Source organism: Scleropages formosus, chromosome 12 (genome assembly GCF_900964775.1).
Source record: "Scleropages formosus chromosome 12, fSclFor1.1, whole genome shotgun sequence".
Lineage (NCBI taxonomy): Eukaryota > Metazoa > Chordata > Actinopteri > Osteoglossiformes > Osteoglossidae > Scleropages > Scleropages formosus.
In genome coordinates, this window is record NC_041817.1 from 8,477,868 (window position 1) to 8,498,396 (window position 20,529).

General features: G+C 49.5%; 2 protein-coding genes across 4 annotated transcripts; both read left to right on the top strand.

Moving 5' to 3' along the window:
• The first annotated feature begins 696 nt into the window (after positions 1 to 696).
• Positions 697 to 10,476, top strand: LOC108940305 (ras association domain-containing protein 2-like). Of its 3 annotated transcripts, none has more exons than XM_029256565.1 (10): positions 697 to 901; positions 4,439 to 4,521; positions 5,562 to 5,637; positions 6,032 to 6,183; positions 6,934 to 7,028; positions 7,214 to 7,359; positions 7,473 to 7,626; positions 8,410 to 8,531; positions 8,623 to 8,720; positions 9,448 to 10,476. In XM_029256565.1, exons 2-10 carry the CDS (start codon positions 4,469 to 4,471, stop codon positions 9,515 to 9,517), a joined length of 966 nt encoding a protein of 321 aa, XP_029112398.1. In that variant the 5' UTR covers positions 697 to 901; positions 4,439 to 4,468; the 3' UTR covers positions 9,518 to 10,476. The 3 variants fall into 3 exon arrangements, with proteins under 3 accessions (XP_029112398.1, XP_029112397.1, XP_029112399.1); XM_029256564.1 differs by lacking the exon at positions 697 to 901 and adding an exon at positions 3,884 to 3,992; XM_029256566.1 differs by lacking the exon at positions 697 to 901 and adding an exon at positions 4,026 to 4,100.
• LOC114912043 (glycine-rich cell wall structural protein 2-like) lies at positions 9,707 to 14,564 on the top strand. The gene is made up of 2 exons (XM_029256902.1): positions 9,707 to 9,757; positions 14,007 to 14,564. Exons 1-2 carry the CDS (start codon positions 9,707 to 9,709, stop codon positions 14,562 to 14,564), a joined length of 609 nt encoding a protein of 202 aa, XP_029112735.1.
• Positions 14,565 to 20,529: the final 5,965 nt, after the last annotated feature.

Genomic DNA, 20,529 nt, shown 5'->3' on the forward strand with positions numbered 1-20,529 from the left:
TAGAATGCAAAACCAGCAGGTGTTGAGTGACTTTGTTGCAATCCATGGAGAAATGTGAGAGGAGAAATACGCAGTCAGTTGTCCGGATGATGTCTCACGGTCATGGGAGAAAAACTCAACATCTAAATGTTTCAAATAGTTAATGTGAAGATCCTGTGTTGTGCTGAGACTTTCTTGTCCCTTCATGTTCGGTGGGTGATGGATGGGGATGGAGGACCTCCCCGCGGGGGGGGGCGCATGGCCCCAGGGCCCATCGGGGGGAGAGCACGTAAGGCAGAATAAGATGGGTGGAAATGCTCCAGGCCACAAAGCACTGCCTCTGTACCACAAAACAGGTCCGAGTGTACAGACATGGGTGGTAACTGAAAACGTCCAGTGAGCATCATGGTAAATGTGTCTGGAGGTGCAGAGCTGGAGTAAAAAGAGGCCCAGTGCTTCTGCTGTAAATCAAGGCGTTTGCTCGGCCTTTGCATAGACCTTGATACAAAAAAAAGACCACTTTTTGAATTGTAATATTACGCTGCGACGCGTCATCGTCCGGTGCGCTGTCACGTATTGTTGTGGGGATTCCCTTTCTCGGCGGGACGAACAAAGAGGCGTCGGACTTCGCACTGATTGGCTGCCACGAAGCGGCGCAGCGCTACAATTGGCTGGGGCCGGAGTTAAGGCCCCGCCCACAGCAGATGGAGCGCCGCCGCGACGCACAGCCCCCCCCGACCGCGCCGATTGTTTCCGATTGTTGCCGTGGCTGAAAGAAGAGAGAGGCGAAGCGCACCGAGCAGCACTGGACCGGGAGCGGAGCGCAGAAAGGGGGCAAAAGGAGGAGAAAAAGGGCCGCTGAGCACGAGCCACACCCGACCACAGAGCACGAGGCGTCGGCGGGAGTCTCAGCTGGAGGACAGTAAGTGCAGCGCAGCCAGCAGCCCTTTAAAAATGGACTCTCGGTGCGCGACTTGGCCACTCTGGTCTCCGTCCGCGCTCGCTTGCGTTCAGCTTCGAGGAGGTGGCCTGTGCTGCCGATTGTGCCGCAACCCCCCCCATATGATTATGATGATGGGGAAAACGCGTCCTCGCGCTGCTCTGTCTGTGTGCCCGCGACACCCGGGCCCCCGAGGGGGGGGGGGATCCGATCGATCGTGTTCCGTCCTCTCGGTACCAGCACCAGTTCCGAAAACACACTTTTCTTACGCGCGCGCGGCACATCTGCGCACCGCTGCTTCACGTGGCAGTTTGAGGAGTGACACAAACGGATGCGAAGAGAGACGAGGAGCGCGCGCAGGCGACGCAACCCATGATCGGAGAGGACAGCGCTTCCCTCCAGTCCAAAAGACAGTCGGTCCCCCCCAGACATGAAGAGCACGTTCTGTAGATAAACTCTGTGACTGACTGCTAGAAAGGGACTTGCTGGATGCATTTTAATGACATGGCATGAATTGTACTTTTTTTTTTTTTTCCCCCCCAGGCCTTGTTACTGACACCTCCAAAATTGAAATTCACCTACTCTTCTCATCATGTCTTTGCGAGGGAGAGTTGGGCAGTTCTGTTTGAATCAAGTTCTCATAAATTCTTAAAAGATTTTTCTGGTTGAGGATCTAATTCGCTCTTGTTTCTGGCCTTGACTGCGCTTTACTGCGGTAACGGTCGTGCCTAGAAGAGACCGAAGGCATCAGTCCAGTGAACTTCTGTCAGCTTTATATATAATCAGTCCTTTTAGCCCATGAGAACTTCAAGGACAAAGCAAGAAAGGTCACCTGACGGGGGGATGCTGGTCCTGGGGCCGTCTTGGGGTGGTCAGTCCACAGTGGCGTTCAGGGTAACCATGGCGACGATGACGCTGTTGAGCCAGTCCTAGGGTTTTGGAATTGGCTCTGGCTCAATGAGAAAGTTTTATCAATAAAAAAAAATAGAGGAGGGAAAAGAGCATCTGTATGAAGAGACTTTGAGAGAGAGAGAGAAGAAAGTCGGAGACAGAAAGAGGCCAAGTGAGTGCAGAGGAAGTGGTGCACAGGGTTGGAATGAAAGAGATGTCTGTGTGATGGAGAGATTAGGAGGGAGGGACACTGCGTGAGTGGAAAGGCAAGAGGCACAAGGGACGGGAGGACCCTGAAGCTGAGCTCCGGGGGCCGAACCGCGGGGCCCCCGTCCTCCTGTCCCCCGACCTTGTGCGACGCTGCCCTCATAAACAGTTTGTGCCCCAGGGACGGCAGCTGCAGTCTCCGGAAAACACTCTCCGTGCCTGTAATTCCACGTGGAACGCAGGCCAGCGAGTCGCTTACGCCCCCTTTGCGTCTGTTTCGGAAAGTTTAACTACAGAGCTGAAATATGCAGTGGCAACAAAACCGATTTACTGTGTGTGAGGGGGCTGAGAGTGTGTGCTTTAATGACAAGGACCCCTTTCATTGTTGTCCAGGGGTGTTAAGAGATGACGGTTTCTGCGACACGACTCTGGCTGCGTGTGGATCTGTGAATTTCAGATCTCAGATTTCAGATTCAGTTCTGCGTTGCCCTTAATGACGGGTTGCAGCGCTTTGTGTGCGAACGCATTTTTAGCAGTTCCCAGCCAGCTCCCCTGACGGCATAAAGGGACCGGTTCTGAACCCGTGAAAGACCCGCCTGTGCTGTGCTGTGGCTCCAGGGCTCTTGTTCAGTGACAGATTAGCCAGTTTTAGTCCCACCTTTAAAAAAAAAAAAAAAAAAAGCTCAGTTTCCAGGATAGGCTCCAAACAACTGCCACCCTGTATGGGGACTAGCGGTCAAGGATGGCAGATGGATGATGAAGTTTACATGACAAATATTTTCCTGAACCCCCCCATTTTTTATTTATTTATTTTTTTTTTAACGTCCCAAGAATTTCCCTGGGGGATGCAGTGGGCTTGGCTGGATCCTGCTCTCTGGTGGGTTGGGGGGTTCGAGTCCCACTTGGGGTACCTTATGATGGACTGGTGTCCCGTCCTGGGTGTGTCCCCTCCCCCTCCAGCCTTGTGCCCTGTGTTGCCGGGTTAGGCGCTGGTTCACTGCGACCCTGCTCGGGATAAGCGGCTTCAGCCTCTGTGTGTGTGTGAATTTTCCTAAGAAGCCCTATCTGCCAAGCTTCCTGTTACGAGAAGGGATAATTGTCTGTTTTCACAACATAATTGACTCTCCATGTGATGGGGCTCCAGTGCAGAGCTATTTTTAGCGCGTTTTTCAGTAGCGCCTCGGTGGCTTTTCAATATTTCATTGTGCTGGATGAAGCGTCTTCCTCTCATGCAAAGGAGCGAAAAGGAGGAAGCAGAACTCGCTCTGCTCCGAGTTTTGCTGCAGGAGCCCGTTCACATTCAGTCCTTCAGCCGACGCTTTTCTCCAAAGTAACTTGCAGTGATTTACACCTCTCTTCAGCCTAGGCAGCTGAGCACCTCGCTCGAGGCTACCGCAGCAGGAGTAGGGATTCGCACCCATCGACCCCAAGTCCAAAGGCGGCCGCTCTAACCGCTGCGCCCCCTGCTGCCGCTACTGAGCTTAACACACAGGGCAGCGATTTGTGAAACTGCGCCCATCAGCGTGAGGTCACCGGAGCTGGATGTGCGCAGGAGGAGGTGTGCGATCTCGGGGGGGGAGTGTAGAGACACACTTTTGTTCCGCACGTGTTTTCTACATCAGAGTCTTTGGCTGCGTGTCTGCGTCTGCCGCTTTGGTAATCTGCAAGTGTGTGTTGGGGAAAAAGCTAGGCCTGGCGTTTCGTGTGTGTGTGCGTGTGTGTGTGCGTGTGCGCGTGTGTGTGTGTGTGCGCGCGCAGAGCTTGGGTGGGAACGCCGCTGCGTCACTGCGCACATAAGGATGCAATGGGAGGGAGGAAGTCTCACTAAGCGCTGTCTTCCGCTGTGAGCTTCTGAAAGAGGAAGTGTCATGCCCAGCGTTGCCACTGGAGCGCACACACACACATGCACACACACACACGCCAGTCACACCTGCAGCTTTCTGTTCCTCCTCTCGCTCGTCCTCTTTTCTCAACGGTAAGTCGGAAGCAGGGATAAGAGCCGCAGAATTTTTTGCCATCTTGCTTCAGCTCTGCGACATCTTGTGAATTGTGTGTGTGTGTCCTCCACCTGTTGGCGCTTCCGGTGTGTTCCAGCTTCTTCGGGGGGGAGGGGTGGGAGTAGTTACGCAGGATGCCAGCTTCAAATGTGACTGAGCATTTCTCTACAGACTTTCTCTCTTTGTGTGTTACATTGCCCTGTGCGTGTGTGTGCGCACGCTTCTCCTTCTGCGCGATGTCCTTCTTCCCTGTGTCTGAGCTCCCAGGGTTCCTCTGCGCTCCCGAGGTGCCGAGGGGCCCGTCAGCCCCACGGCGACAGAGCTCCTCCCCGCGTCCGTTTGAACCCGAGTGTGTGTGTCCTCTGTGTGGCCGAGGTGAGTGTCCTCAGGGTGCAGCACTGACCCCGCTGTCCTCCCCCCGCAGCCCCACCCATGTTGTTCCTGCTTGACGAGGATGAGTGACGGACAGGACGGCGTTCAGATCGGGGAGAACAAGTTCATCAGCAAGTGAGTCCTCCGGGGGGTCTTTACCTCACAGCTCCTGGCGTGAACGTTTCACGCGCTTATTGTTGGCGTTTAACACACGGTGTCGTGTTTGTCTGTAATGACTCTTTGCCTCCGCTTGTTGTGAATTTTCAAAAATGCCGGAATCTCCCTAGTTTTTAAATGAATTGTTCATTCATTAGTGCATTTATTCTTAATGCCCTTTTCTTCAGGGAAGTGACCTGCATTTCTGCGCCCGGCCATTAGATGGCAGTAAAGAGTGGTGGCGCTGGGCAGGACCACCGTGACCCAACTCACTTCCACGGGTTTACAGCTCGTGTCCGGTATCGGTCGGCAGCAGGACGACGAATTCTGCGCGCGTTTATGGGATGAATCGGACAGAAAAATGAAACGGGAGCTTGTCGTTCGAAATTAGTTTTAACTTTGATTTAGTCCGAAGGGAAGGGAAGTGTTAAAATGCAGTGTATTTTTGATAGCGGGAAGGAGCTGAAAAACGCTGCACGCGCTTATAGGATGAACGGGTCGACTGTCGGGATTCATTAGGAGGTTGTCGTCAACAACCGCGTGTCCCGAGTGGGGTCGCGGCGAACCGAAGCTTAACCCGGCAACGCAGGGCGGGGGGGGGAGGGGACGCACCCAGGGCGGGACGCCAGTCCATCACAAGGACTCGAACCCCAAACCCACCACACAGCAGGCACTGGCCAAACCCGCCGTGCCCCCCGGTTCCGGCAGTAACCATTTAAAATAAATTTTAATGTTTGACATTAAAAAAAAAAAAACGTCGTGCAGAGATTTTGACGTTTACTACAGCGTTACCCGGGTTTTTGCAGAACCGAACGTGTGAATAAATGGAGGGATGTCTGGATTGAAAAGCCTTGTCAGGTTGTGAAGTAGCGGCAACGGTGACTTTGGATTTACGGGTGAATGAAAGCGTGTGTGTGTGTGTGTGTGTGTGTGTGTGTGTGTGTGTTTTTGCACGTGCATGCAAGCGCTCCTCTGTGCAGGACAGGAACCGAATGCTCATGGTGTGCGTCTGTCCACAGGAACACTTTGCTCTCGCACCTGAAGACGTACAACCTGTACTATGAGGGCCAGAATCTGCAGCTCAGGCACAGGGAGGTGAGACACACGAGGCTTCGCCGTTGCTCGCAAACGCTGCTCCCCCAACCCCCTCCCAGCCCACGGCCCCGCCCCTTCGCGGTTAGAGCGCCGCCGCTGGGATCAGGTGCTCTTCCGCGTACCCCCCCCCCCCCCCCCACGCTGCTTCTGCTCAATAATTTATCACGGCCCCCGGGGGTAATATCTGTGCCCGGGTGCCATGCGGGCGTACGAGGTGTTGACGCGGGTGTCGATCTCAGCCGTGGGGTCGTTGGGGAGGGGGGCTTTTCTCTGCGATGCTCTGCGTTCATTATTACAACGGACACGTACAAGAGCAGAATGTTAGAGCGCCGTGTGCTGGGCTGCTGTCGAAGCGGGAGGAAGAGGAAGTGATTGAGGTTTCCCCTGAAAACAGGAAGAAGGCGAGCTCATCGTAGAGGGGCTGCTCAACATCTCGTGGGGTTTGCGGAGACCCATCAGGCTCCAGATGCAGGACGACAACGAGCGGATCCGGCCGCCCCCTTCCTCCACGTCCTGGCACTCCGGCTGCAACCTGGACACGCAGAGGTGGCACGCGGTTTTACTGCAAAAGTCGTTTCACATAGTGCGTGCGTGCGTGTGTGTGTGTGTGAGAGGGAGGGAGGGAGAGAACGCCTTCATGCAGCTGTGACTTCCAAATAGGAAAAGGTTTCTAGTAAAGGAGCATCCAGTGGTTCATGGTCCATCTTTGGAGTACAGCGTGGTAACGCCCCCCCCCAACATACCCTCTGCCCAGCTGCTGAGTTTCGTAACAAAAGGTTTATCGCATGGTCTCTTAGGGAGAGGTGTTATTCGAGGATTCGTAGAATCGCCACACAGACACTGTCTGAACCACTTGTCCCCTACGGGGTCATGGGGAGCCGGAGCCTAACCCGGCAACACAGGGCGTGAGGCTGGAGGGGGAGGGGACACACCCAGGACGGGACGCCAGTCCATCACAAGGCACCTCAAGTGGGACTCGAACCCCAGACCCACCGGAGAGCAGGACCCGGTCCAACCCACTGCGCCACCGTGCCCCCCTTCGTAGCAGAATAATATCTTCTTATTATTATGACTACTGTGATTAATCTGGTTTTCATGTCGTCGTTCCTCTCGCTTCTGCTTTTGTTGTAGATGCTACACCTGTTCTTTCATTATGCACTCGAGTGATAAAACGCGGCGAAAAGTTATGTGCGGCGTAAGTGACGAAACATGCCACTGTACCTCCCGCGCGGGCCTGTGTTTGGAGGAGCGCCTCTCTTTTAATGCCGTGCGCCGTGTGACCCTCTGGCCCCGCAGCAAGGAGGGCTCCGCGCAGAAGGCACCTTCCATCGAGGTGACGGTGTGCGACGAGGCGTCGCAGGACCCGGCGGCGAAGGACGAGGGCGACGCAGGTGCGATGTGGTGGTGGTGGTGGGGGGGGGGGGTCGCGCTGGGAGGCAAAGGGTGCTGTCTGGCCGCCCCAATCGGGGACGGTCGCGTATTTGGAAGCCGTCCTGAGCGCCGCGCTTCCGTGTTCACCTGGAGTTCGTGCGTCGGGGTCTGGCTGCGCGCTCAGCGTTCCCCTTGTGGTTGCTAGGAGACGACGGCGAGGCTTCGTCGCAGCTCCTGAGAACAAAGAGCGACGCGGGGGTGCTGCGGCGAGGTGCCCGACGGTCACCGAGCGACCAGAGGAAAATCAGACGGCATCGATTCTCCATCAACGGCCACTACTACAACCACAAGGTAACGCGCACGTAGGAGCCGACGCCCCGCGGGCTCTAGCGGTCCCCGGCGGTCCCCGGCGGTCCCCGGCGCGCGCGCTCATGGGCCACGCGTGCTCCCTCTCTGTGTCTCAGACGGCCGTGTTCACGCCCGCGTACGGTTCCGTCACCAACGTGCGCATCAACAGCTGCATGACGACGCCTCAGGTGCTGCGCGTGCTGCTCAACAAGTTCAAGATCGAGAACAGCCCCGACGACTTCGCCCTCTACCTCGTCCGCACCAGCGGCGGTCAGTGAGCGGCCGTGCGGTCCCTCGCGCGTGTCTGTGTCCGCGTGTCTGTGTCCGCGTGTCTGTGTCCGCGTGTGTGTGTGTGTGTGTGTGTGTGTTTAGAAAATGATGGGAGTCGAACCCGTGACCTTCGGGTCCGAAGGTCGTGCCGCGGTTAGAGCCGCGGTCTGTGGACCCGAAGGTCGCGGGTTCGATTCCCACCTGCAACTGTAACGGGGCACGATGAGCACTTTCCCGTTTAGCCGTTGTGAAACGCCTCGCCGTCAGCCTGCCGACCGCTCACAAACAAAAGGAAAACGCGCGTGAGCCTCGGCGTCGATGTATTAATCGAACCCTGAGCGCGCAACGGACGTAAGCGGTCTCCGAAATCGCCGCCAATGAAGTGCGTGCGTAGACACGTCGACGATGTAACCGTTACTTGTATGCTTTCCTCCAAAGCGACTTGCAGCGATGTTCCTACGCTCAGCCGCTCGCGTCGATCTCACCCCTTTATACACCTGACTCATTTTTACTGCATGAATCCAGGGTAAAGTACCTTCCTCCTGGGTATAACGGCAGGAGCGTCTCTCAAACCCGAGTCTTTTCATCGCTGGACAGCGGGTCTGAGCAGCACGCCACCTGTTGCCATAGTGACATAACTTTGTGTATCTGGGCATGAGTAACGCTGCGTGTGTGTGTGTGTGTCTGTGTGTGTGTGTGTGTGTGTGTGTGCGCGCGCTTGAGCTCCAGGTATTTATGACCGTATGTGTGTGTAAGTCCCGCTCTCGTACCGGCGTGTTTCAGAGCGCGTGCAGCTCAAGCGCACAGACTACCCCCTGGCCGTGCGGGTGCTGGAGGGGCCCTGTGAGCAGGTCAGCCGCGTCTTCCTCATGGAGCAGGACCTGGGGGAGGAGGTCACCTACGACGTGAGGACCCCGGAGCCCTTCCCGCCGAGCCTTGCAAGCCAGCGCCGCGGGGAGAGCCGCCCGGCCTCACCGCTCCGATTCTTTCCACCAGGTGGCGCAGTACATCAAGTTCGAGATGCCCGTGCTGCAAAGCTTCATCACCAAGCTGAAAGAGGAGGAGGACAGGGAGGTGCAGAAGCTCAGGACCAGGTAGCGCCGCTCTCCTCGCCGCGTGTCTTTGGGGTCGGGATCTCCGGCGCGGGGGGCCCTCGGCGCGTCCGCCTCGTGTTCCGCTCAGCCTCCCGCTTCCACGCCGGCGTTCCGCCGCTGGCGTCATCACCGAACTAGGCTGTAGGGTAGAGTCGTGTTTACTCCGGTAACACGGCGTCGAGCCTCAATTAACCCATTAGCGTCACCATCCACGCTCCTTTTAACACAGCGGTTAGAGCTCCTGCCTTTGCACCCGAAGGTCGCAGGTTCGATTCCCACCTCGTGCTCTAGCACGCTTGAGCAAGGTACTTACCCTAAATTGCCCCGGTAAAAACGACCCGGCTGTATAAATGGGTAAATAATTGTCGAACACCTTAACGCTGTAAGTCGCTTTGGAGAAAAGCGTGAGCTAAACGAATAAATGTAATGCTTAACGTTGATGCCGCTCTCTGCACTTGTGCTTGTTGAACGGTATTATTTATTACCTCTCCCTGGAAAGTTACCTTGTGGGTAAGACACCGCTGCGGTAACTATGGTTACCGGTCACTTCTGTTCGGTTCCGTTGGTTTGGCGCGTGCGGGCGTCCACCGTGTCCGCCACTTTACTACTGACCACCGTGGATTTACTCTTCTGTTAATTTATTTGCCCAATATTCATCATGTAGGCCAAAGGTGGCGACAACGTCGCTCCGCGGGCGGCGCTCACCTGTCCTCCTCCTCGCCTCCAGGTACACGGCTCTGCGTTGCATCATCGAGAAGCAGCTGCAGTGCGTGCCCGAGGGTACCGCCTGTATGTGAGCGCGATCGGCTCCCCGGAACACCGAGGCGCCCGACCCCTTCGTTGCCAGCGACTCCTCTTCCTCCTCTTCGCCTCCATGTCTGTCTGCTGGCTCCTCTCTCACAAAACAAGCCGGCGAGCCCATCCCCCAGCCCTCGCATTCGCTGAACGTCTGCCTGCAACCTGCAGTGAGCCACAATATAGCAATAATGATGATGATGATGATGAGGGTGGTGGTGGTGGTGCCCGTCACGATGACGGTGATGGGAAGTTTAACCGAAAGCACTTTTCCCGAGGACTTTGTGCGCGCCGTCTTCGCGCGACCCGCACGTTCATCCTCGTGTCCCGCCCCGCCGCGAAGCAGGACTTCGGCCCCGTCCGCCGAAACCCTTCGGGGTGACTTAAGCCCCTCCGTCCAGGGACCGAAGCAGCGCTTGCGGGAAGCGGCCGCTCCGCTCCGCCGCGATCTCGGTCGTAGAGCGACGGTGACGACGAAGACGAAGGCTGCTCGAGCGCCAAGTCGAAACTAAAAGCACAGCTCCTCCAGCGTTTCGAAGCTCTCCCTGCATGCGACGGATGCGCGATGGCGTTTTTTTAAAGCAAGTGATGGCGCACGTGTCCGCTCTGACTGCAGCAGCTCAGGGGATCAAGACTTTAGGGTTACATGGATGTATGAGACTGCTGATGACTGTCAGACTGAGGTCAAGGTGCAGCTTCCCACTACGTGTGTGTGTGTGTGTGTGTGTGTGTGTGTGTGTGTGTGTGTGCGCGCGTCTGGTGTTCTGCAGTTCGTCTGGATGTTGCCCCTTTATGTCCTTCTGGCTAATTGTACTGCGGGTTATTCTGCAGGTCATAGAGAGCATAGTTTTTGTACTCTGATGCAGCAAAGGAATCGGCTCTGAAGGTGTTTTCTAATTTTAATGCAAATTTCGATCATTGTGACTTTGATGATCATTATGATGTAATAAAAACATGACCTTTTCCCTCTCTCTTTTTTTTTTTTTTTAATCTGTGTTGAGAACGCACATCGTAAATCGCCCCCTCTCCTCCCGCGCTCCCGTTTTCCGCTCCAATAAAATATTCACATTTCTTTCGCACTATGTCGGGGGTGAAAGGAGATGACCAAAAACTGGCCAGGAAATATGGGATATGTATGATGTGTTATTTTTACATGCGCTTACTTCTCGTTTCTTCCCCCTGGCTTGAAACTGCGCATAACAAAGCAGAGCCGCTGAAGTGCAGCAGGGCGTTAGAATCGCGGCCTTGGGTTTGGAACTTCGCCCATCCGAACGAGCCCTCCTGGCTGCGCTCGAGGTACTTGTCCTCGATTCCTCCTAAGAGGGAAAAATTCCCAGCCAAAGACCTCGGTAAATCAGTGTACGTAGCTTAGTACTCAAGCCTAATGTTGTCTCTGTGCAGAAAAGCAGCTTCTAAATTAAGAAATTCTAGACTGTTCTGTGCCGTTCCTGATCGGTCCTCTATGCACGTAGGGGACGGACAGGTAGGGAAGCGGAAAGCCCTTAAGCTCTTTGTCGGTGTCGACACGTGCCGTCCAATGGGAAACGGCACAGGTGGCTCTTCGCTCCTCTGGAAGCGGGACGAAACGCGGTACGACACACCTCCTGCATGGGTACTGGCTGCGTCACTGTGAGCGACAGCTACGAGAACCTTCTTAAGGCAAAGGAGAGCATAGGTGGTCATCTTCTCCACTGGTGACTCCAGCATTAACTTCCTCAGGTAAAAACATTGCTTTCTGTCCATAATAGGCCTGAACAGGAGAACTTGGTTCACTTTCTCATTATTATCATATACTGAAATTATGATGTAATAATTCTGTCATTCTCTGGTTATTGAAACTGGATGGATGGATGGATGGATACTGTTATCATACAGTCATTAATACTATAACTGGCGCTATTATAGTGTAATTATAGCATATTAGTTTATTTACCGTATAATATTCTGTAAATCCTTGTAACCTAAAATGAGATAAACTTTGTATTCGCTGTATAAATATCTTCGGTTACTGAGTGCTCGTTGGGTACGTCAATACTTCGGAAACAGTTATGAATAAATTCTCAGCTTTGGCTTCGTTGTGGTGGAGCGACCTCCCCCTTTCACTCGGAACTGCTGAATCCCTGTCCACATTTAAAAAGGGGCCTAAAACTCACCTCTCCCAGACTCACTTCGCCCGATGTAAGGCATGCAAATGTCATGCACCACAACCCTTTACACAGCTACTCCTGTAGTGTAACGTAAATGTTTACGTGTATCTCAAAAGAAATGACTAGGAATGCGATTAGGAGTCGTCGACATTCGTGGAAAATTTTATGCAGCTACTCGTGTGATGAACATCGGTGCACATGGGGAAAGGAACAAACTACTTAATCACACGTCTGCAACGATTTCTCTCTTTCTCCTAATGTAATGAACACATTGTATTTTCATGATGTACGTCGCTTTGGAGGAAAGTGTCTGTTCAATGAATACATGTAAAGGTAAATAGAACAGCATAATTAGCGAGGGCACCGATGGAACGGGAGCGGTCTTGTGAGCAAGGAGGCGGTACGCAATGGCGAAAATCGCTCTGCCAGGGCCGTCGCTAGCGGGGGGTGAAAGGTGGTGACAATTATAGGGGCCCCCACTGAATCCACTAGTTACGCTGTATAGGCCCCTACTCTTTGAATAATTATAGAATATATATTACACCTTAAGCCCGTATGCCTGAGAGTTTAATGAAAACCACAAAAAACATGCAATTTCGTGAAAGGAGTTTTCCAAATATCTCCTCTCCCCTCCCTAATAATGGTTTAGTCCGATGGTCATTAATTAGTTCGGCTCAGCCGGTGACAAACAGCGGAGGGACCCAATAAAATTGCAAGTCCCACCCCAGATAGTGAAGATCAACCAATCAGAGTTGAGGCTGCTGTGAGAACGGTTGAAGCCGGAAGTGAAGTTACGGTGGAAGAACTGGAGACTGAGTGATTGAAAATGTCGGGGGGGGGTGGAAAAAAACAGACATGTGGGAACCAGAAATGTAATGAAAACGAGGAGAGGGAGGCCAGGAGAACTGCTGGATCCCAGTCTCTCGAGACCTTCTTTAACAAGACAGTTTAGCGTAGGGATGTCAATGCGATGGGATGCTGTGAACAGATCATTTCGCCGCCCGATTTTATATTTTCGCGGGAACAGGACAATACTCTCAATAAAATGCAAATGCAACTCACATTGGATGGATACATTTATTAGCTTTATATATAATATAAAATATAATACCGTATAATGTTCATAGTCAATATGTTCAATATGTTCATTACTAATGAAAATTTAAGATTTTTTGCTATTTATTTGTTTTTATATCTAATTCATATTATGTGTTTTGCTTTTGCTGATGTTCAGTAAAAACCTTTATTTGTGTTTATTTATAGTATGTTGGCTGTTTTGTTATTTTGTAAGAAATCCCTATGGCACTGTGGATGTGGGCCCCATGCCCACATCTTATACTGTATATGATATGAGTGGAGGGTGGTGGGGACCCGCAGCGATATTTTTTCAGGGGGCCCAGAACTCCCTCGCTTCGGCCCTGCAGTCTGTGACGCCGCTGTCCGTGTCATACGTGTCGACACAGGTAATCCATCTTAGCCAGGATTAGTCCAGCGGCAGCAATGAAGGGACTGGACAGGAATTGGGTCGAACGAATGTCAAGGTGATCCTGATGATCAGCGGCAATCCTTGAAAGTACAGCATTGCGAACTCCTCGTGTCCCGTAGTTTTTCCACGAAATGGTTAGTCAGTGAGAATCCGTCCTTGTCATGTGACATTGTAGGTGTGTATTGACCAGTTCCGTATGCTGCTTTAGAGAAGGTCAAGTGTGTAGTAGAAACACGGAAGCAGCGCAGGTGGAAAAACAAGCGAAGCCCAAGTTGCATTGGTGAAACCAAGTACGCAAGTAGAGTCGTATGGATAAATCACAGTCATTGATTCATTTTATCAGTTTATTTTAAGAGTTGTATTTTATGTTCATTTAGATAGTTTATACAAGAAGTATGAACATTCCTACGGGGTTCGCACACTTTCAAGCAGCACTGTACGTCTTGTGCTGTCATGCAGTGTGTGTGTATGACACGGCTGGTTGTGTTTGTGCGACGCAGACACTGCTTTCCATCCTCATGCCGTTTTGCCGTAGCTAGACAGGCACACCTTCAACATGTAATATCCAACAGGCTCTTCTGTGTTCAATTAACCCTGCGATACAAACATTTTCAGTGGATTTGTTGGGGTTACATAAAATTGGATTAGACAAAGCTCTTATGACGTCTTGGCCCTCTTGCAGAACAGGCTGTGTAGGATGACAAATATAGCAAAAGACTAAGACTTAAGCTCCTCATTGACTGAAAAACTCCCCTGTCTTTTCAGAGAATGCCAGCCAGGATTGGTCCGTGCCCCCGTGGATGGACACTCCTCCTCCTGTGGGTGTACACACTGCTGATCTTGTCCTTTTGCCCCCAGCTCCAGGCGAAGAGGCGGGCCATCGCCCGAGGGGGTATGAGCCGTGGTTTTGGGGGAGGGCCCGGTGCCGGGGCTGCCCCCATACAAAGTCGGGGTTATGCGGGTGGGGTTGCTGCTGGGGCTCCTCCTGTGCAAAGTCGAGGTTATGGAGGAGGATTTGGTCCAGGGGCCCCTCCGGTGCACAGCCAGGGTTATGGGGGTGGGTATGGTCCAGGGGCCCCTCCGGTGCACAGCCAGGGCTCTTCCAGTTCAGGTTTAAAGGTTGCTGGGGCTGCAGCAGCAGGGGCACTGGGTGGGGCAATTCTTGGCCATGGTCTCAGTTCGTTGGCACACCCAGGATATGGCTATGGTGGCTATGGGTATAATGGATATGGCCGGTATGGTGGCCTTGGCAATGGATACCGTTCGGGCAGCATTGAGGACACGGGGCTTCTCAACGAGACAGATGCAGAATTTTACATTTTCGACTCAAGTTCCAGGCCAGTGGCCAGCAGCTGCATAATACTGGGGTCACTTGTGTCCTTCCTGCTGGCACATTTTGTCCCAAGCTCTGACTGAAGAAAAGCCAAGCTGCTCTTCCGAAGGAACGAAAGCCAGAAAAAAACATCCGAAGACAACAGAAAATAACATTTCCAGGACTTCCCAAATATCTGCAGGAAATTTACAATCATACAACTGTCCCGCTATTACTGCTTGACATGGAAAGGATGCTGAGGTACGATTTGCGTTGTTCTTTCTTGGCTCTCATTGAGCGTTCAGCTCTCAATATTCACATTGAGCAAAGTGGCATCCGACTCCAGTTCGTGTGTTTTAGCAGTGTGTCAAGGACCGAAGAGATACAGCACATAAAAACTGTGCACAGCTATAATAACCAGTATTAAATATCTAATGATGATTGCTCATATATACAGATTGTGGCCTTTAAGTTGTATTGTATTTGCAATACAAAAGCAGTGCTGTCTGAGATTTTTGGTAGCAGAGAAGAGATTGAGGTATTGCGAATCTCATCTATACTACGAATGTTGGTGTGAATATATGGAACTTTGTTAGCTGCTTTGCACTGAAATATACAGTAGTATGTTTGTCATAATCAAGCCATTACCGCTGATAATGTTGACTTATTTACTAACGTTGCAATACTGAAATGTACTGTATTTATCATTCCTGCTTGGTCATACGTAGTTTTTTTCCTTCCATCTTTACATACCAGATATATATTTTGTAAAAGTATACTGTACCGCATATTCATACACATGATAGCCTGCTGTTCCTGTGTGCCAGTGATAAACAAGCGTAATATATAGATATATAATAGTAATGTATAAATTGACATATTAGACAGGACTGAACAAAATGTTATTTTGAAGAGTATGGACCTATTGCATAAATAAAATCTTATCCACATTTGTATGTGCATGCTAAGCCTCTGTACATGTATGAGAGCATGTGAAAGAATGAATATCAGTCACGTTGTTTAGTTTCTAGAATAATTTGTCCTAAAGATCTCGTGTACCTTAATAAAACTGCCAGCTGTTTTTGACTTGTATTATTTACGTTAATAATTGCTGCAATTTTTCTTTGTAAGTTCTAAAGCAGGGAGACATAAAAAAAAAACAGAAAAAAATTAGACAGAAATTGCAAACAAGGTACACACTCAAATTTCAGAGTAGAATTCATTTACATCTTCAAGAGAGATCCACCCTGTTTCAGGTTTTTTCCATCTGTGGCCTGATTTGTGATCATTTAAAAAGAAAGCTCAACACATGAAGCAGTAAAGGTAAGGTATCGTGTTTCTTACTTTTCTTTTTGACTGTGTCAGGTATGCAAAGCTTTTGCAAAAAACACAAAATTTAGCATAGGAGTAATTTGATACAGGAAGCACATTTTTGGTTTTTTAAAGGGGGGAAAAAAAAAAATCCCACCTTAGATGCAGAATTGTTGCACACAGTTTGTACAGACCAAAGGAATCATGTTTAGGATTATCTTGCTCTACGCTTTATATTTTTTCCATTGTTATTCTACAACGCTCTTAATTACAGGAAACGGCAAACACTGAGAAATATACATAGAATTGAAACGCAAAAACCTACAGAAGTAGCAAAGATGGACACAGCGCCTCAAGTTCCCAAAACACGAAGAAGAAGAAAAAAACAAAACCTTTACTTACAAACTCAAAAAAGGGACAAATTAAATCAAGCTGCAAAAGCCAACACCATACACTATAGTCATTGTCTAGCCATATGAACTACTATCTCACAATGGTTTTCTCCTAAGTTTTTCAGACCAGCTGCTTATACAGCCATGTCAATTAGTGCTCAAGTGAAAGCAACTGGTCACCATGGTCAAACTCCTCCCGCTGCCATGGAATCATGACCAACAACCAGTTCACAGAACCTCGGTGGAGCATTTTATTGTCAAAGGAAACGTGTTGAATAAATTAAAAACAGTTGAATTTTGTATCATTGTAATATAGAGCATCGTGTGTGATAACAGCTCATTTTAGTGCACACGTGTTCATGCATTGAAGAGTTATACTGTTGGGATGTGGAAAACACAAGAATCAAGACAGATTAAAGTAAAGCCATAATAAATGAGCTGTTGGTATAATGAAAAGCTAAGATCTGCCATTGAAATCTTGTCCCATTTTGCTGACAGCAGCATAGGTTTAGTCTTTAATAGGAGTGTAAGATCTTATAAGGACTCCAGCCTGCAATGCATCAGACAAGGTATGAGCCATCCCTTTCTTTATAGTCTTATTGTTGGTTGCCTGAAAGCAGTGGTTTGTACCATTTGGAAGGTACAGTACCTTACCTATGTGTGAGTATAAAGTAGTGCTGTGGAATAGAAGCAATGTGAGTAGTGCCAAGGCTTTTTGGATGTAGATTCAAATTCAGCTCGGTCTGTATGGTGTTAATGTTCCTCCTCTGTCCGTATGGGTTCCTCCTGATGCTCTGGTTTCATTCTGTGGTCCAAGGATTTGTTTCAGGTGAATTGTTGACTGTAACTTGCCCTTAGTGTGTGTATCTAGAAGAGGTGTACAAAATAACAAAAGCACTTTACGAAAAAAGCAGTTTAACTTTTGAGTAACTATGTCATGATGACATGCAGCTGCAAAGGTGAGTCATATTGGGTTGATCGCCAATATGCATTGAGCATCAGCTGTAAAAGAGGTCTGACAATTGGGCGTGAGGCATGTAACGGAGTTTCGTAGAGGCCAAATAGCCAGTGCCCCAATTGCAGGTGTATTGGTCAAATAAATAGCAAAATTATTTAATGTGTCAAGGGGAACAGTCTTAAAAGTAATGATGGTACACGCCAAACATGGACATTGACAGGAATAGACACTTCACAGGGTAGTTGCTAAATGCCACAAAAGTACAGGATCAAAAATTGAGAGAAATGAGTGGGTGTGTCTGACCCAGTCTCAACAAAAAGTGTGTATGTATTGTGAGCGACACAAAGCTGGGATTTATGGCAGGGTTGTCATTCAGAACCACTTGGATCCAAGGCCAACACACAACTTGGTGTAAGGAGCACAAAATCTGGACCCCTGAGCAATGGGACTCAGTAATAAGTTTGAGTTATGCTTCATATTTCCTAAATCTAGACTTTCCTTTGGAGAAAACCAAAGGATGCCTTCAACCCACAATGTGTTGTTGCTACCTAATAAACAAAGTGGGGAGGTCTGTAACGGTTTAGGCAGTGGTACTGGTTCTTACAGAACGAGGTGCACCCTATGGTTCAGACAGGGTTCTCAAGATGTTCCCATGTTCCATATTCAAGAGTGGCTTCATGAACATCAGGATGAAGTCAAACACCTTCCATGGCATCTCCACTCACCAGATCTGATCCTCAAGAACTTAAAAGTTCTGACCCTTTCTACATTTTCATCATTGATGTGGGTCAAGCTGGTATCTCACAGCTCCTCAGCTGCTTGGTGGGTGTAGGGTTTGCATGTTCCTCTCATGTTTCTCCCCCCCCCCCCCCATACACGTATGGAAGGCGGCACTGGAAAACCACTTCCGTTCCTCGGTTGACTTGGAAACCGCGCTTGCTGGTCGCGCTTCCATCCATCAATCCGTTACAGAATGGCACACGGGGTGGGTGAACAGCGAGTACGGGAACTGTGCACACACCCTCGTGGCGTACAGATGTGCAGATTGAGAATAGAGGAGATGTTTTGGGTAGTTTAGCATCTGATGTATCTCTTTAGTTTTGCCTTAAAGAGCTGGTGTCCCTATTTTAATTTGGGCTTTTTTCCCCCCAATAAAACCCTCATCTTGTGTAGGAAAACTTGCTGCCGTTCGGTCCCACTGCGTGGCTACCTCTGCCTCGCCACTGGCCGCAGATGTCAAATTTTGTTCTGCAGTACAGATCTACTTAATTACTTCTACATGCTCTTCAAGGCGTTCATCTATATGTGATTTTTAAAGTTGTGTAAACTGAAGCTTCACAGCAAATGCTTTAAATGCATCGCTAGCCATCTGCTCTTTCATCGGTGCATCGATTATCGCGCAGCAGAACTACTCAGTATTCCTTCGAGTTTGTTTTCTTCCACCATTTCCATATGACGGTTTCTCAAGTGAGAAACCCATTACCTAGCAACTGCAGTCGCCATGGTTACAGCCCCTCGCACGCAAGTTCGCGTGGGGCCCCTTGTAGTGTCGGCTCTTAACTTAAAGCCAAATGTGCTGAAGTCTGGTGAATTTTAATATCTTCTGCAGGAAAATTAAGAATTCATTCTGAAATGACTCATTACGAGGAAGGTCAAACCTGAGAAGAGAAGCAAAAGACATTTTACTTGAGGTATTTCGGGCTAAACGTCTTAATTACCATTGTTTTCCTAGTGCTTTCCTGCATCGTTCCAAAAATGCTCAAACCCAAACTGCTTGGTGCTGCAACAGAGCTTAAGGGAGCCGAACCAACCCAGAAATAACCGGAGCGGCTCCCAAACCATGGTAACGTGTAAATGTTATAGTCGGAGGAGAAACCAACTGGATGGTTCCAGGAGAAGGTTGAATTATAGAGTAGAAGCTGTGGCAGTGATTGCAGGCAACCGGGATGCTGGCCTTAACACGCTGAAAGGAGGAGGCACAAGAACTGCGAGATAAATCCACAGGACTTTTATTTGTTTTTACAAAGAACAGAAAGTGTACATAACTTATTTGGACAATATAATAGAAGGTAAAAACCTATGTCTGGTCACACACAAACTGGGCTAAAGAGTGTATAATACAGCATCTACTGCGTGCGTGTGTGCAGCGTGTATAATTTACCGTTAGGATATAATTAAGTGTGAATATGGGATTGTACAACCAGCTTCTATGCAGGAATTATTTAGCTTTTAGTTTAAAAACTGAGTTCTTACCCCGTGCACAAATACATACAGTATGCGTGAAAGTCACGTTGGTTAACATGATTGACTGTACAAGTTCACAGACAAAAGGGAAATGAAATTCACATGAAAAAAGCAGGCATATAAACAGTGGAGGGTTCATACAGGCTTTCGCAACCCGCAAAAGACACAGACTGCAACTTGCTATTCAACAAGCAAAAACAAATAACATTATATCAAAAAACCAGCAGGCATAGTATGAATTTTTTTTTTTGCCTGAATCTTTGCATTTCGAAGCCTGGAGAAAAGAGGAGAGTCTAGAAAATAAGAGCACTTAAGATTTCACCATCCTTGTGAAGGGAAGGAATTTGGGGGGGGGTGAGGGACCAAAACCAGAGAAATGGAGGGAAAGAATAAATAATTAACATAATTTATTATAGTGTGTTATTTACTGGGACACGCTGCTAAATGGAAGCGAACGACCCGGTCCGATCACACTGTGGACTTCATGAGTACAGCACGCACCGACTACGACTATTTGAATCTAGACACGGCCGAGAAGGAAAAAAAAAGAAAAAAAACCTAAATGAAGCAATTCACGCCCTGCCTTCAGGTACGATGACCTGTGCTTTTGACTCTCGAGCTGCGGCTGACGGGAAAACCTTCGAGGACCCGCCATGCTCATCGCGGTTCTCTTTGGGGCATCGGGCCTCGTTTTACACGCTCCGTACGGGTGGGAGAGGACCGGATGTGTCTACTTAGAGGTAAACGCTACACTTTGTATTATTTATTCCGTTGCCACAGTTAAAGTTCGAGTGCGACGGAATCGCCACCTCCGGTGTATCAATTCATAGTATCAAAAGAACGAAACGTGCTGGAAAAGCATGTATACAATTAAACTGTTGTTTTTGCTTTATTCTCGCCTTTATGCATGTGAAAAGGTGCGAAGCTCGTAGTAAATGCATCCATTTCCGTTTTTTTTTTTTTTTTTAACAGCGCATCAAACTCAAGATACATTCCATATATAGTGCTGCTTGAAAGTATATGGATCTTAACAGGATATTCTTGTATAAAATATTAAAATGATCAAATTTAAACACCAAATTTTAAACTGATAAATAAACGATTATGATTTACACACAATTCTACTTACCTACTTGGTTTACCCAGTGCAACTTGGGGTTCACT

Excerpts from the sequence above, each read along its gene's own strand:
- LOC108940305 (XM_029256564.1), top strand. The coding sequence starts at position 3,921 with ATGCACACACACACACGCCAGTCACACCTGCAGCTTTCTGTTCCTCCT. Across the intron at positions 8,532-8,622 it reads GGGAGGAGGTCACCTACGAC|GTGGCGCAGTACATCAAGTT; the intron begins GTGAGGACCCCG and ends TCTTTCCACCAG. Across the intron at positions 8,721-9,447 it reads GTGCAGAAGCTCAGGACCAG|GTACACGGCTCTGCGTTGCA; the intron begins GTAGCGCCGCTC and ends CCTCGCCTCCAG.
- LOC114912043 (XM_029256902.1), top strand. The coding sequence starts at position 9,707 with ATGATGATGATGATGATGAGGGTGGTGGTGGTGGTGCCCGTCACGATG. Across the intron at positions 9,758-14,006 it reads TGGTGCCCGTCACGATGACG|CTCCAGGCGAAGAGGCGGGC; the intron begins GTGATGGGAAGT and ends TTTTGCCCCCAG.